At 25.6% G+C, this 17,544-nt stretch overlaps 1 protein-coding gene across 1 annotated transcript in view; it reads right to left on the bottom strand.

The window, feature by feature from the left end:
* The window catches only part of LOC122536747 (netrin-1-like), a 108,402-nt gene that overhangs the window by 14,587 nt on the left and 76,271 nt on the right, over nucleotides 1–17,544 (bottom strand). Inside the window, exon 4 of the mRNA XM_043669376.1 lies at nucleotides 15,869–15,964. Within this exon, the coding sequence (XP_043525311.1) occupies nucleotides 15,869–15,964 (96 nt within the window). The remainder of the gene's footprint in view (nucleotides 1–15,868; nucleotides 15,965–17,544) is intronic.

Here is a 17,544-nt window from a genome sequence, read left to right as displayed (position 1 = left end):
GGGAAACATTTCATGTATTCTATTTAATATGCAAAAAAATAATAAATTTTTAATAACCAAATGGTAATCAAAATCAATAAGAAAGTATAAATAATGATAGAAACAAAATATAATTATAGAAATAAAATTTATTACAAAAAACTATAAAATTTTCGAAAACAATAAGTAAAACTTATTGTTGTTTAATTATCAATGATATATAAACAATATTATTAATATAACATTATAACAATGATATATAAATAATACTGATGGAATATAATCAGTAAAGATATCGATGATGCCAATTGAGTTTCTCTTGGTTCATAATTGCCTTAAATTTAAATTATATATTCTAATCTTGCATGCTGTTTGAAATTTGAAAATTTTTAATAAAATAGTGCAATAAAATTTAGATTTTGAATTTTCTGAAAAATTACTAATATAATTTTTGGTTACAAAATTATTAACATCAAATTTTGATAATGTGAAATAAGAATTTTCTAACCACTGTTGAATTAGTTTGTCACAGCACGACAAAAACATTTTATCTTGTATATTGTATTTAATGGAACACACTGTATATTCATTGTACTGCAACCTTGAAAATGTATATACGCATAAGAGGCTTTGACATTGTTAAGACGTGCCTCTGGCTTACTTATTAAAATCCATTTTGTGGATTTATGGCAGCGAGGATTAGCTTCAAACTGTTGCTAAATAAGAGGCTTCGTTTTCCTTATAGTCAACTATCATTAAATAATATAATAATATAAACCTAATGATTAACGAAAGAATGTAATAATAAAATTATTCAAATTAGAATATTAAAATTTGTAATTGTTTTTAATTTACTATTTCTGTTAACAGTAAATTTATTTTATCAAATTACTATCGAATTCTATTAATAGAGGGCTATTAAGGTCTATATATAATATTTAATAAAAATAAAATTTTTTAAATTAAATCTTCTAATGTAGCTTGCCCACTTTGTTGTCTCCATATACGTTGAAGAAATACTTGCTTCTTTTGTAACATGTTTAACATGTTAATCATGCTCAGCGTTATGATGTTCAGCATTAATTGTTATTAAATATTATCTTTTAAAAGATGAGATAATATGATTTAAAGTATTGAAAGATTATCAATATTTAAAATTATTTGTTCAATGGTTTACGTTAGTAAATGGCACTTTAGTTAATTAGATTCATAATTATTTATCTCTCCTAACTTTTATCACAATTAACAATGCAGATATTTACATAAATATACGTATGTTATTTGGAGGATACGTAAAGAAATATGATTTGAAACTTGTTAACATGAATAGAATAACGAAACAAAGTTTTATTCATATTTGTTAATATGAATAAAACTTTGTTTCGTTACTTAATTAAAAAAAAAAACAGTTAATTAAATAAAAATTCAGCATTAGAAAAACACGAAAAGCATAAAAGAAGTATTATGTGAAGAAAATAATACGGAGAGAAGAAAAAGAAGCATGTGTTTGATATAAAAATTAACTTCAAAACATAAAAAACTTAGTAAAATTGAAGGAAACTACTGATTGATTTATGTAAAAAATATGAACATTACATTTAAAATGATGGATATTTTTTACTTTGTTATTATAATGTACAAGATATTTCAAAATAATGGTAAATATAAAAAATTATAGAAAGAAACAAAACATATGTTAAATATAATAATAATTATTCGAAAAAATATGTCTGAAGTATAATGGAGAATAATATCAATATTTTAATAATTTAGTAAATAATTTAGTAAATTTAAAAGTATAATAATTTTTGAACTAATGGTTTTAAAACATAAATATCTACCTCGGTTAAGAGCATCTCTCAAAAGTACGTGTTTCATGTTTTAACGATATGCGAAAAGGAGTAAAAAAAAGGGAGGAAAATTATTATTAAATTAAAATCATTTCTTTAATGTTAGAGCGTACAATTAAAAAAAATTTACTATTACAAGTTAAGCAAGCAGGTCAAAAAAGATTACCATAAATTATTCTAAGATACTAATACTTCATTTACATGTACTATTTTATTTTGTATTCTTTTTAATTTTTATACATTCTAAAAATATGACTCGTTTCAATTATATAGGACTCTATTTCATTTTTTTCTCTTTTTCTTTGTTGTCCTCATTTATTTCTCTTCTAAAATTCTGCATCTGACTAAAGAACAAATCTAAATGTTCTATTTGGAAATTAGAGATCTATATAAGAGATGTTAGTGTTCATTAAATATTCAAATCATGACAAATTAAGTAACTTCTATTTTGTTTGCGTTTCAGGTCATCTCGTAAGAAAAAATCTCTTATCATGAGCCTGTTTTATACTTTTTCTAAGTATTCCTTTTAATGTTCGCACATAGAATACATGTGAAATATAGTTGCAGTTGTAAAGTAACGTCTTAATTATAAAATGGTCTCGTTGGTACGATGCATGCCTTACGAGGCACTCCAAGTATCTTACAGCGACCGAGTGGAACTTTAATGGACGCGTGGGTGCTTGCCAGTCGTGACAGCATGGAGAATCTACGGTTTTTCGTGCGACTACCTTTTGAGGCGCCCCCACCCTGCAAGGGTAAACGGTGCTCTTAATGCGAGGTGCTTTCACGATGAAATTAAATGACTGCAATCATGGCCTACCGTTTAAACGAAATTTACGTAGACATTTACGAGTCATCATAATGACAATTCTAATGAGTTGCGCTAAGTCGAACAAAAGATATTGATATTTCTAAATTCTTTTCGATAAAAATTGCGTGCGTTTCAGATCTTTTGTCGTTTGTTTCCAGAATTTCTAGCCAATTTTCTAATTTATGTAAATAAGTAATCATAATAAACAATCACATAATTTTTATTTATATGTAATCATATAATTTATATATATATATATATATATATATATATATATATACAATGTATATAATCATATAATTTTTATTTATATAATTAATATCCTTTTTCTATATAATGACATGTATCTATATAAATATAAATATAAATAACTAAATACACACATCCATGTACATAATTGTTTGTAAGAAAAAATAATAAAATATCAAATAATAAAATGTAAAATTCGAATAAATCTTAAATAAATAAATAAATAAAAGATATTAAATAGTCAAATCTTAATGAAATGCATCAAATAGTGCGAAAAAATTTAACTAATTTAATAGAGAAAGAATCATTACAACAAGTAAGTGATTAGATGACTAGATTTTATCAATGAAATGAAAGCCAAAAATTTTTGATCTCACATTTAGCCATTTATTTGATAATATCAGTTGACAAGAAATTTTTGATACTCAATTGGATATATATGTCAAAATGTTTTAAATGCAGATATAATGGCTATAACATTTAAAATAAATTATGCTTTTGAAAATTTATGCTGAATTTAACTATTACAGACATAAAGATCATGGTCTATTATATATTTGTATATTGAATTATTCCATTAAAAGTTAATTTAAAACGAAATAGAATTTAAATAAAGTTAATAACAAAATATAATTATATTTTTTACTTTAATTATTTTTACAAATATGTTCAAATATGTATCTCTGTGTTATGATATAATAAATTATATTATTCATATGTTACCTGGGATCATCATTATATTGATACAGCGATTCACTATTGCCAATAACTGATAACGACTAATATTAAACACAGTTGTAGCTGCTATTTTCTAGATGTACTTATATAAGAACTATTTTTAATAACACATACATATTCTATTTATATATTTATATATATATTTGCTACATTATTTTGATCTTATTTTGATAAGTGTTTTTGCAAATTTGTATAAAATATTTTCTAGTTCGTTTAATATTAATCAACCTTATTATGATTTATCTAGGAATTTTCGACGTAGATGAAACGAGACAAGTTTAGGGAAAGTTTCATGATATTAGAAACTGAGGCGCGACCTGGAGTAATGGAAGTAGAATCGTAGGGATGAGGGGAGGGGTCAATTAGTCTTGATTTAAATTAGCTACGGCGGCTGGTAATTAACTTTGGTTTAGGACCCAACCGGTAAGCCTGTACTGTAATAATGAAGATAATTATTACTATAGAAGGTATCATATACCGGGTGGTACAATCTTTTGAGAATATTCTAAATACATATACATGTATATTCTAATTAAAAATATTAATTTCGGCATCTGTGATATAAAAACATCCATTGTATATTAATAATATAATTTATTTATTAATATTTATTATAGCTAATATAACGTTTATTATATTTGTCATAATTAACTATATTTATAAAATAACACATTTAATATTTATTATCTTATTTTGTAAAATATTTTCATTGGTTATTTAGTATTTATTAATATTTTCATCCTACGCACTATGTATGTTGTATAATTTTAATAATTTTAACATAAGTTAAAAGTTAAAACTTACAGAAGTTTGAGCAAAAGTTTTAGCTAAGAGATTTTATTTTAAAATTTTTATATCACAATGTTATGGTTCTTTACGTCAAAGTTAGAAATTATTTTCTTCTCTTAAATTATTTTATCATTTAATAATTTTTACTAAAGATAATTTTGTAAAAATATGTATGTTATAAACATATTTTCAAGATTTATTAGTTATTAGAAAGCAAGAACTGAGAGTATATTTTATCAAACTGTAAAGGGGTGAAACGATAAGTTTATCACGCTATCAAATTTCTCTGGCGAAATGCATGTTCAGCTTTAATAGTTCACGAAAAACAGATCGATTGCTCATCGTGGATAGCATCGACGAAGCGAAAGGTCATTTCCTTCGAAACATTACTCTTATTACATGGAACTGCACTGTAATTATAAAATTGTTTGTTTTACGTAATATTAAATAAAATTGAAACAATTCGATTCAATTCAGTAATTGCTAGAAAATAAACAACTCTTTAATGAGATTAAATGTTGACGTTTAAATCATTAAATAAATGAATAAATGAAATTATATTCCGTACAATTTTACGCATTTACATTGTGTAAATTACATTTGGAAATTCATAACATCTTATTAAATATGTATTTATGAAACATTCGTCAACGTAACGAAACGTCGAAATAATTTTCAACTAAGTTAAATATTTAATCAGTTTTTTATATCACGGTATTAATTAAAATTTCGCATACATATCGATTTTGTATGTACATTATTCATCATTTTTTGTATTGTGTATTTTATGAAATTGAAATTTTTTGTAAATAAAATATAAAAATTACGTTATCGCCAATAATACTGTATAATATCAATTAAATTTGGAAAATATTGACAAATTGAAAATATTGAATAATAATTATTCTGAATGTCTTCTATACATGTAGTTAAAACGTATAAATGATTGATAAATTGTATAAAAATATAAAAAAAGAAATTGTTTTTTATTTGTATGCAGACTTGTTATATTAAATCGTGTGGGGAGATACACATTCTTTTCTTATTAGTTTTTCTATTCAGTTACATATTTGCGGTTTCTTTCAATCTATAATGAAATAGTTATACACGATTACATACTGCATTATTTAACTTTCATTGATTTTAAATCTTCGACTGTCTCTTTTTCCAACTTAATTTGTTGCTTGGTGTTAAATTGACACAATGATAAAAGATTATAATATTATAATATTACAATGAAAAAATAAATAATTGAATTTACAAATTTTATTGTTGAGAATAAATAAACTTTTCTATGTACTATTGCGCATAAAATTCATATAAATTCTATTCCCATGTCTAAGTGACGTATTAGTCAATTTCATTTCGTTGGTTTTATTTTCTTTAATTTTATTAACGTAAATATGATAACATTGGACCACAAATTATGTTTCGAAACTATAAATATTAATATGCATCTTCGAAAAGATAACATGATATAATAATTAGAACTATCATCATTGTAGTATAATATAATAATTAGAAAACAATGTATTGCCTGTCAAGGGATATTATTTATAACTCTTATGTTTTATTATCAAAATTGTCGAATAATATACAAAAGCAGGAACAAAGTGATTTCTTAACTCCTTCAGGGACGAATTTTTTAAAATGCCAAAAAAATTGTTTAATTTTTTGTTTAGATTTTGTTCATTTTATGTCGGTGGCAATTCAGCTGGTAAACCAGAAAGAATTGGAAAAACCAATAAATATAAAATTTAAAAACAATTAAAAAATTGAAAAAAACAATAAATATGAAATTGGAAGAAATAAAAATATGTGGTCGTTGAATGTAGCAAATTATGAATGAAAAGATTTCATGCATTCAGGGCATACTGGTTCCTTACATTTTTCGCAAATGTAGCGAGTTTGTCTTATACAATTTTTGTATAAGGAATGGAGGATTTATTAAGAAAAAATTAAACGTACACATATGTGTCAGTGTCCTTGAAGAGATTAAGAAAAAATAAGAGAAAAATGTAGAATAAAATTTTTTGATGCATTTTTGAAAAAAATTGAGCTTGAAAATTTGTCAAATATATGTGTATCAAAGCAATTTTTAACGACATACATTCAAAGTCTATTTTCTTGGAAATGAAGTTGTGTTCTACATTTTTATATAGTTTTGTACGTAGAATAATCTTCTGTTAATTATTTTTTTCTGCCGAATTTAGAATTAACTAAATTCAAATATACTTGATTTTTAATCATTTTTCTCGAAAACGATTTCTTAAGAAAATCTTTTATTCCCAATTTTTTATTTTTCTATATCTTCTTAAGAAAATCTTTTATTTTATTTCTTTTTAAGAAAATTTTATTGTATATTTTCTTCTTCTTCATTTTCCATAAAAAATCACGTTGTGTTCGCTTTTATATATTATTCGTTTGGATTCTGTATATTTTATATGTTAGAAAATATTCAAAATATATATTATAGGTCATATATGTTAGAAATATTTATATAATATGACGTTTTATAAAAAAATTGACACAAAGAACGGATGAAGGTTAAAATACATATTGTTTTAAATCTTTAAAACAATAATAAAACAGTAATTATTTATAGAAATTAAAATAAAATATATCTACATTCCAATCGTTAAAATATTTATCATCTTCAAAAATGAGAAACAATTGCCTGAAAGATTTTATACAGAATAAATTAATTTAATTCTTTCAGAAAGCCAATTTGACTTTCATTTTGTTTATTGTAGCGTGTAACGAAAGAATATTGCCAGAGCTACTTTAAAATGCATCCGTGATTGTAGAAAAAAAAAAAAAAAAAAAAAAACGGGAAAGAGAACGAATCGATGTAGTGTGCAAACAGTACCAGGGTTATGTTTCCTGAAATGGAAGGACCCTTAGTGGGCGTTTATCCGAGCGCATACGCACGAGCAATGAGTTCACACGTCGGTACAGTAAGCAAACTGCAAATTAACTCGCCTTGTAAACCAGACGTTTATTTCTGCTTCTTTCATACTGATGCTTCTTTGATGCATTACATCTATTGTTTTTATTCCGTAAATCAACCAGTTCCGGCTATTTTAACAAATCTTCTAATATTATAGAAGATTCTAATCAACAACGATCACGTTTTATTAATCTATGCCTTATGATTTCTTTAATTAGTGCTTTATACATATATTACTATATTATATTGCTATATATTATATTACTATATACTATTATGCTATATTAATCTTTGCCTTATGATTTCTTTAATTGATATTTTAGATGCTATATTTAGATCATTTTCAACCTAATCATGTGTCTTCGTCGTTAAAATTTTTTAAATTTATGGAAAATATAAAAAAATCGTTGATAATATATATGTATCAATATGTATGTATTAATTATATTATATTAATATAATATTAATATTTATATTAATACATACATATGTATGTACTAATATGTACTAATATTTGTGCTATATTTCTTTGTTAACATATATATTTCCTTATTAACATGTTAATTAAAATTTTTGAAAATTAAAATTGAAATATAAAAATTCGAATATTGTAGCAGAATTAAATGAAAGTTTATAAATACAATTCTTAGTTTAACTCTATTCTCCTCCGATTTGTACAATTTGAAATGAATAATTCAGGAAAATGGATTTCAATATATATATACATGTATCGTTTCCAAATAGATTTTAGATCCTTTTATATATTCCATGTTTTTTATAAATGAAGTATTGCAAACAAAGATGCAATGTGATGAAGAACTGAGTTGGAATTAAAGTAAGAATTAAATTAAAGTTGAAATTAAAATTTAAATTAAACTTCATTACGAATATAATTTTTTTATTAAGTCAGAATTGTAATGCATGTTGTGACTATGACACGAATTAATATACGTTTATAAATAAATAAATAAATAAATATATATATATATATATATATATATATATATATATATAGCAGAAATTAATATTTTTAAATTAAGGAATGCTTTGAATTTTCATTTAATTATAGTTTGTTCAATTCAATCGTGTATCAATTAAAATAAATGGAATCATAAATACAAAAATGTCAATAATTCAAATCTTTTTAATGTGTTATTGTAACTCTTTTATGTTTTATTATCATATGATTTATTAGTTTGTTATTAGTTTATATTAAAGATCATAATTAATTATGATATACAAAGAATAAAAATAAATGAAAAAAATAAACGAATAAGATAGAAAAAAACTGGTACTATGGCATATTGCGCTTGTAATTGCACTTTTTAATAATAACACCCTCGCCGACTCTACTATGATTTCGGTAACACTCTGTATTATCGAATACATTGTATTACTTCTACATTGTATTAACAATGTAGAAGTGTTAAATGTAATAACAAACACAACGATATTTCTCCTTCTTTTCAACATCAATTTCACATTTCCTTCGTGAGTTTTTCACAAATTTACGAGTTGAAATCATAACTCACTGGCAAGCTGGCTCAATACGATGTGTACCAACATGTTATTACGTTTGGATTAGGTTTGGGTTAGGTCGTACGCAAGGGGGCAAAAAGCACCGATAGCCGTGGGCATCCATCCCCTTTTTAGCATCGCGGACTCATTGTTCATAAGCGTTGCAAACTAGTAGCTGGAGGACACTCGTCGCTCCTCCTTGGATGCTATTCTTGCAAGGAATAAGAGCATCTCGTATCGCGTATGCAGACACGCATACATCGGGAGTATGCATCTCGCGTCACGAATCGCATCTATATGTTAATGCTGGACGCAACCGCGCGCGTAATTCTCGTTGCACGCACCCACGCACTGGTACCGTGCTTCGTTGCCGATGCATATGAACGCGATTGCGGAAATCCTGCGATCCGTCCACCAACCATTCCAGCTCTTTCGACCACGACAAATTGATATTAACACCTTTTCTTCTGTACTAATTGCTGTGCGTAAAATGTTATGCTCAAACGATCTTTATCGCGTGCAATCTTATCGTATAATCGTTTAATTGTAATTTCATGTAGAAATGCTGTGTATATGATTAAATGGTTCTTAATAATTCGTAACATAAAATTTTTCACTCGTGTAATTTTTCTTTTCGACGAAAGAAATTGAAATACATTTGTTATTATGTAACATCATTTTTATGACGTTTCACATTAAAAATACAAAATATTGTGGTTATTGTTTGTTAGATAAACAACCAATACTTTAGTAGTATACGTGGTATATAATTTACATGGTATATAATTTATATATAAGTATATAGTTTCCAATGTTTCTTGCAATATGTTAATATGTATGCATATCTCGTTTATACGTGTATTAAACAATTTAATGTTATAAATTAAATAATTGTGATTGATCAAAAAATTAAGGATAACGTAAATGAAAAATTTAAAAAATTAATAGAATGCACACCATTGGAAAAAAGACAAAACTGTGATAATAAGAATGATAAAATTAAGAAAAAAATATTATAATATTACTTTTTTCTAAAAATTGTTTAAATTTTAAAACTATAATTGTATTTTTTTATGAGGCTTGTACGTGTAAAAAAATAAAAATAATTCCTTATATTCCAAATTATTTGAATAATATTAATTTAAAATAATAGAGTAATTGTAGTATTTTTTTAACTCTTTGCATTCTTGTATATATTTTTGGAAAATATTAGCAATTTATCATATTAATATTCAAAAATATATCTTAATTTAAATAATATTATTAATTTTATATATATTATTAATATTATTAACATCATTAATATTAGGTATATGTATATATTATAATAATGTTATAATTTTCACAATAAAACGTTTAAAAATTTTTGAATCTAATAACATAGAAGTCTTTATATATATATATTATTTTGCATCCTACTAATAGACGAATAATATTTTAATTGGTAATCTTAATTAATAGCTATTATGTTAATAAAATTATAGACACAGGCAATTTTTGCATAAATTCTTTATATCTAATCATTACATTTGCAAAAACCAAATAGTATATTTCAAATAATAACTTTTCGCAAGTGAAAATTAAAAGTCCTTCGCGATTGCTTGTTTTTCATTTTGAGTGTGTATGCAAGCATTTGTTTAATTCTTCTAAAATCACTCGAACGAATATTGATTATTGAGAGAGTTGGCAAGCGATTGTAAGCCCACAGCCAAAAATCTCATATTATTATGATCAAGGTATGCCTGCCTATATGGTACTCAGTACTTGTCATCCGTAAGAGCATAATTCTACTTAAGTATGAAACCAGCGGGCTCGTTTTAGGTATGCAAGTACTTCTAAAGCATTCAATTGCTTCGCTGAGAATATTTCTTTTGCTCGTTTTTTTAACAGGGCCAAATAATATCCGAATGGACCCGCGTATGTGCGTGCACATCGAGGCGGCAAAGACGCGTGGAAATAAACGTCGAACCATTAAAGGGACTCCGTACGAATGTATATCTGAAGCTAAATAATAACTTGGGAGTCAACCCTCCTGTTTCATTGGATTGAGCGACCACTAACGGCAAAACAAGGGAGAGGACGCTTGTCAAAAAAGAGAAAGAGGGTTAAGAAACGAGGGAAAGAGAAAGTATGAAATATGGAGCGAGTAAGAGAGAAAACGGATGACAAAAATAAAAAAAATTGCAAGAAATAAAGAGTGGAAATGGATAGACAAAATATTAATTGTTTGCATTCGACTGTCTCTTCTAGGGGGGCATCGATAATTCAAATCTAGCTAATACTTCGGGCTTCCTTTTTTATAATTGCTGATAATTATAATGAACATTATATAGACATAGACATTGGTATGATATAATGTACGATGTAATAGTATATCTGAATAAATAAATGGCTAGAATGAAAGCTATAATATTGACGTAAGAATAATTCCTTTTTTCATCCATTTATTTTATTAGACAAAAAACAGAAAAATTCGTGAGTTAATTAACATTAGAATAATTCACATAAACTAAATAATCTCACTGCTTCTTACAACAGTTTATAAAATGGCGAAGGAAATTATTTTCTCGAAGATTGAAAGTGTGTATCAATAACTCCTATATATTATACTTGTTCTAACAAACTCGCAATGAATATCGATGATTGCTTTAAACGATAACACATGCAAATATAACGATATCATTAGAAAAATATAATCAACAAAATTTCATGCTAAATACCATTTGAACGGATGATCATTTCCAACACTATACCATTTTATTTGAAGTGATACTTTATTGACTATTTCATCAATAAATTGCTGGTAGATGATACAAAAAAAGAGTTACTCTGAAATAGAAGAAAATCAAAGAAAGTGAAATATATAAGTAAAAATACAATTTTATAAATTTAATAATATAAACAATTTATTTTTTAACAAACGTAAAATCATTTTTATGATGATTATCTTTATATATATCTGATGATATATATATATATATATATAAATCTGAAATTATATAAATCTGATATATATATATATATATATATATAAATCTGATGATATATGATATATATATAAATCTGAAAGCATTTTGCTTTTGTGTCCTGTGAATTTTGCATCTATATATATATATATATATGAAGAGGATGACTGTTCTATATCGTTATTAAAGAGTTAGAATATCGACTCGTTGAAAAATGTTATATTACTGGTAATTATAGACATTACGCACAGAAAAGCTGAAAATTATGTAGGGAAAAGGAGCTGTTTCTCTGAAGACGTATTTATGTTTCTTTGTTCTTTCTTAATAACAATACTGTTCGCAAACGGGGCTGTGAGTTTTGTTCAAAGGAAATGTATCATTCGTCAGCGACAATGACTGTATCTACTCTTATGAAGTTGAGCTCCTCTTATCTGCAAATTATTGCGTTGAGATGGTAGTATGTAATAGTGGGAGTAACTGGAACCTCAAGGCAATGATACGATACTTGATCTAACTATTGAACATGTCCACGGGACAGGATAATACTTTGTTATTTATGGTTGTTACACTCAACATATTTCTTTTGATAACGATACTCGTAGCTCAAATTTGTTAATGTTATCGTAATAAAGCTGAGGGAAAAGAATGAATTTGAAATTAATTGTTCTTCATCTTATTATATATTATTACATCTATTACATTTACATGTAATAATTAGATTACGGAAATTCATGCAAATTTATACTTTTTTAAAAGTAATCGAAAGAAATGGAATTTAAATTGAGATTTCTTTGATCCCCTAAATATTATAACGAGTACATTTTTATAATTTTCAAATTTCTATCATAAATATCTGTAGTCTAATAATACAAATACAGTTATATATTTTTTATATATTTTTATCCTTAAATTTTTCATAAATATATAAAAATCCACAAAATGCTACTGATTAGGACTGAGTCATATTTATTAATATTGTTCAGTTTAATGAGTGTTAAAAAATATTTCAAAATATTTCAGAAACTCTCTACATAGTATCCCAAAAACTTAATACATTGTATTATAATATTTGACGATTTATTGTAACAATGAGTCCGTAATTAAACAATATAACATTGTTATTCTTATTTTTTCCTGTTAACTCCAACATTTCTCGAAATAAAAATTTAAAAGCATTATTACATTTTCTCTAAAGATTATTCGTAATTCTATTAACCAAATTAAATAATAACAATACTGCATATTTAAGAAAAAAAAAAGTATTTGCTTGAATAACTTAACACACGTAATTACACCTGCTTTAATAATTGAATAATTTCGAAGATTAGAAATCGAAGATTTGAAAACGAACAAACAGATTTAATCGTAAATGACAGCACAGGCAATTTGATTTGATGTGACGATTTATTGCTGTGTGCACATGTGCAAAGAAAAACGGTAAACTCTGTGTTCATACGGCGGTACAAGTAGGCCGTTGGAAACTTGGAGCAAATGGGCAAGCCGCAAGTGAGGGTAGTTTTAATTAAGCCATTAGGGTGGCTGAGAGGCTGCGACCAAGCGGCTAGACATTCTAACCCTCTATTTTCTCTCTCTCTCTCTTCTTCACTCTCTCTTTCTCTCTCTCTCCGTCTGCCAAATTAATATTGTGCTTACATTCCATACCGCCACGTGGCAAGGGAGTTTGTATCAGTATAAACTTCCTACCTTCTCTACACTTTCCTTGTATGTGTTGTGAGCATCTCTGCTTGTGGGAATATTATAGCGAAAATTACGAATAAGTCACATTCTTTTCCTGTCACAGGAAGCATTTTATTATTTTTCACGTACCTCTGCATATTCTTCTTATCGATTGCTTTTCTAATTTTTTTATTTTTCATTCATTAATAGCCGCAATATCATCAATAAAGACTGGTAATCGATTAATAAAATAAAAACAAATAAATAATTTTGATGCTAAGTGAAAATACTACTGAGATCAATTTTACTTTCGGCATTGAGAGCAAAATGTTATATTTGAATAAAAAATAATATTTAAAATTTAAATCTGATGTTAATTTGTTTTTATATAATTATAATTTTTAATTTAAAGTGCTAAATTCTATTTTGTTAAGCATTAATTTGTTCAAATTGTTGAAGTATGTAAGTATATAAGATACTTTAAAGATTTTTCAATATTTAATTTCTTATCTTTGATCACAAACTATGTTATTTATCCCTGTAATGTCAATTATTGTAAAATTTTATAAATGTATTAAGTAGGAAATGTATTTTCCAAAATTGACTTAAGTACGTACAAACCTAACATTGACAACTATTTATGCTTTCGTGATTCAACGAATACAAATTTATTTGCGATAAAGTAAGCGACACTTTCAACAATTCCTTCATTAAGACAAGCTTTATTTCTATGTAGCAAATTTTATGTGTAGTATGAATCAATATCGTTTATAACATTATCAAAATATGAACGTTAAATTTTTTAACTCAATTTCTCGAAAATGAAACCTCAAATAGAAAGTTTTTCGATTGTATTGAAACTGCATCATGTTTTGACTGTATTTTGAAGTAATTGTATATTTTAAGGTTCAAAATCAACTAAAGATCTTATTAGAGATTCCACTAAAGATCTTATTAGTGGCTACAACAGCATATATTAAAGAAAATATGTAATGCTATTTGTAAAACAATTCAAAATAATTTTGATGTCACAGGAACTATAAAGTATTAAAGAATAAAAATGTATCCATTTGGCTTTTTTAAATAAATACAATAAATTTCATTTAACAGATTATTCTATAAAATTATATAACGAATAATTTCAAATAATAATTGGGCTATTTATTTTGAAAGTAAGCTCATTCTTTTTTGTTTTGGAATATTGAAATAATTACATTGGTTATGCAATTCCAGTTAGCAACGAAATTTCAATTGATCAAAACAAATGAATATTTTAAGATTTTAACTATAAATTATTTATAAGTGAAAAGTTCATATTGAAACATAAATTACTGAATAATAAATCACATTGAAATATAAATAAACATAGTAATAAATTTTTCGTTTCCTCAATTTTCTTAAAAAACGAAGTTACACTTTCAAAATAAGTGGTGCAATTGTTGTTGACTTATTTTGAATAATATCGTAAATATTTTTACGTAGGTACATGTTAAAATTAAGATTAAGCAACGATAATATGTATAAATGAAATTACTCAGGGCATTAACACGGACATTTTATCTTTTGAGACGACTCGATACGATTAATAAATGTTCTTAATGGTGTTTACTTCCTCCTTTCGAAAGTTGTATACAAAATTCATAATATCAGGAAATTGAATGGAAAAGTGAAAATTAAATTTTTCCGAAAATTTTATAAAATCAAACGACTCAAGAAAGTTTAAAAAATCATTTTTACGACTCAAATCATTATGAATTTAAAGATCGAGATCTTTCTTTTATGACAAGCTCTCAATAGCTGATTTACGATTTTTTATTAATATCATCGGTTTGTTAAAAATCTTCATAATCTTTCAATTTTACTGAAACATCGATAGTATATAGAATTTATTATGTTATGAATTGTTTGAAAATTTTATTGAATCCTAAGGACAGAGCTATTGACTTAATTGAACTAGTTTAATTTATCTTTTATATTTTGTACTGCAGTATGAAATATGAAGTGTATCATTGATACCGCAATAGTTTTACAGATATTACTCATTGAGAAATATGTATATGAAATATAACTGAATGTTAGAACGTTGTTTTAAATATATATTGTAAATATATAATTCCTCGTTTTGCAATTAAGTTATCATATATTATTTTAATTTCATTATAGACTGCTAAAAACAACGAAGTACATATTCATTTTCTCAGTAAAATTCCATGTTGTCGTAATTAATAAGAAGCATTTTTTATAGTCATAATGTTATTTTATACAGAATAACGAAATATCAAGAATTAATGCAATCTTACAAGACACAATAGACATATTAGTTTATTTGACATTTACTTACCAGCTCGTCCATCGTAACCACGTTCGTCGTCATCGTCTTCGTGTTCTCCGCTTTCTTCGCCAGCTGTTCCTTGGGTCTGCACAACTCTCGGTATTTCTGCGAGAAGAAAAATAAATATGAAATTGTTGGACGAATAGTTATGTTAAATGCGGCTCGTATCTCTTTTAAAAAGCTACACGGTTTCCCCTTTCGTATTCGCAAATTTTGTCTAATTGGACGCGTGATCGTACGATAACACGGTCGAATGGTCGCGTGTTCTTTCCTATTGATCGATCGGTCGCTTCTAAAAACAGGACGGGTACGGTCGAAAATTTCGTGTCACTTTTTTTTTCTTGCTTCTCAAGTGATTCTTTATCGTCTGAACTGTTAATGGAATGTCGAGAGAGTTCTCGTGTGTTTCGTTAGATACCGTGTGCTCCAATAATGAAGTTTCTCAATTGGGTCAGTCGTTTTACCATTCTGAGCCGTTGACTTTGCAATGTTAAATATCATCGAGAAATTTTTACATTTTAGTCAAAATTGAAGTACGTGTCAAGATTAAAAGAACACGCAACGATTTAATTCTGTATACTTATTTCTCGTATTGTATATATTTTATTAATATTATTTTAGCAGAATATTTTGACAAAATCATCCTGCGTGTTACTTAAGTTGTTTTTTGTTTATTTATGAATTATATGTTATGTAATTTTATGGTTTTATATACAATTTATAAATATTACACCATAATTCACATTCGGTAGTAAAATATGTCTCATAACCAATGACCGACTTTTTATTACATCAATTTCTATATTATTTTAACATTTTGTTTATGTCTTATTATGTCATATTAATAAATAGAAAAAATAATAATTATGTCATTTCTAACTTCATGAATTTTACAAACAATATTTTTACGAGCATTTAATTAATATGAAGATAATGAATAAATACTTTTTGATCACCCAGTGTATCGAAGAATGCTTCAGGTTTAATGCAAGGATCCCTATGTGCATAATAAGTCAGGATAAACTCTATAGGGAACGGCAGTGCGATATACTGGAAATAATTAAATCTGCTACATATGTATGTAGTCAATTTATTAGGTCGTCAACCATGTAAAAAAAAGTTGATAATCAGCTGTAAAAGAAAGTATAAACTGCAATTTTGAATATAATATAATTTGGAAAATGTTATTAAATATAAAATTACTATAATGCATTTTAAACCGTTAGAATTACGAAAGATTAAGATTAAGAGTTATATGAATTATTTTTGCAAATTTTATTAATTATTAAAGTGTGCAAATTTTATTTGAAGTAAAAATAAGAAATAATAATTTGAAATAACAAATCATTTCTACTAATTTAGTGTCTTTATTTGAAAAATAACGTAGGAAAAGTAATCTTGAGTTCGAATCAAACGAGTCATTTGCAAATAATTTTTTCATTTCAATTAATTTATTCAAATAAAATAAAAACCCCAGAAAAGGGTGAAGTTTATACACACATACACAATATAGAGCTGAACAACCTTAGTGTATGTGTGAGTGTGTGCATTATTATATATATATCATAATTTATATATATATAATATAATATATATTATTATTATTATTATTATTATTATTATATATATTATAATTCATATATATATATATATATATATATATATATATATATATATATATATAT

The sequence above is a fragment of the Frieseomelitta varia genome, unplaced genomic scaffold, assembly GCF_011392965.1.
Source record: "Frieseomelitta varia isolate USP_RPSP 00005682 unplaced genomic scaffold, Fvar_1.2 scaffold_869, whole genome shotgun sequence".
Taxonomy (NCBI): domain Eukaryota; kingdom Metazoa; phylum Arthropoda; class Insecta; order Hymenoptera; family Apidae; genus Frieseomelitta; species Frieseomelitta varia.
Note: the sequence above shows the minus strand (reverse complement) of the source record. Positions and strands in the feature narration are given on the sequence as shown.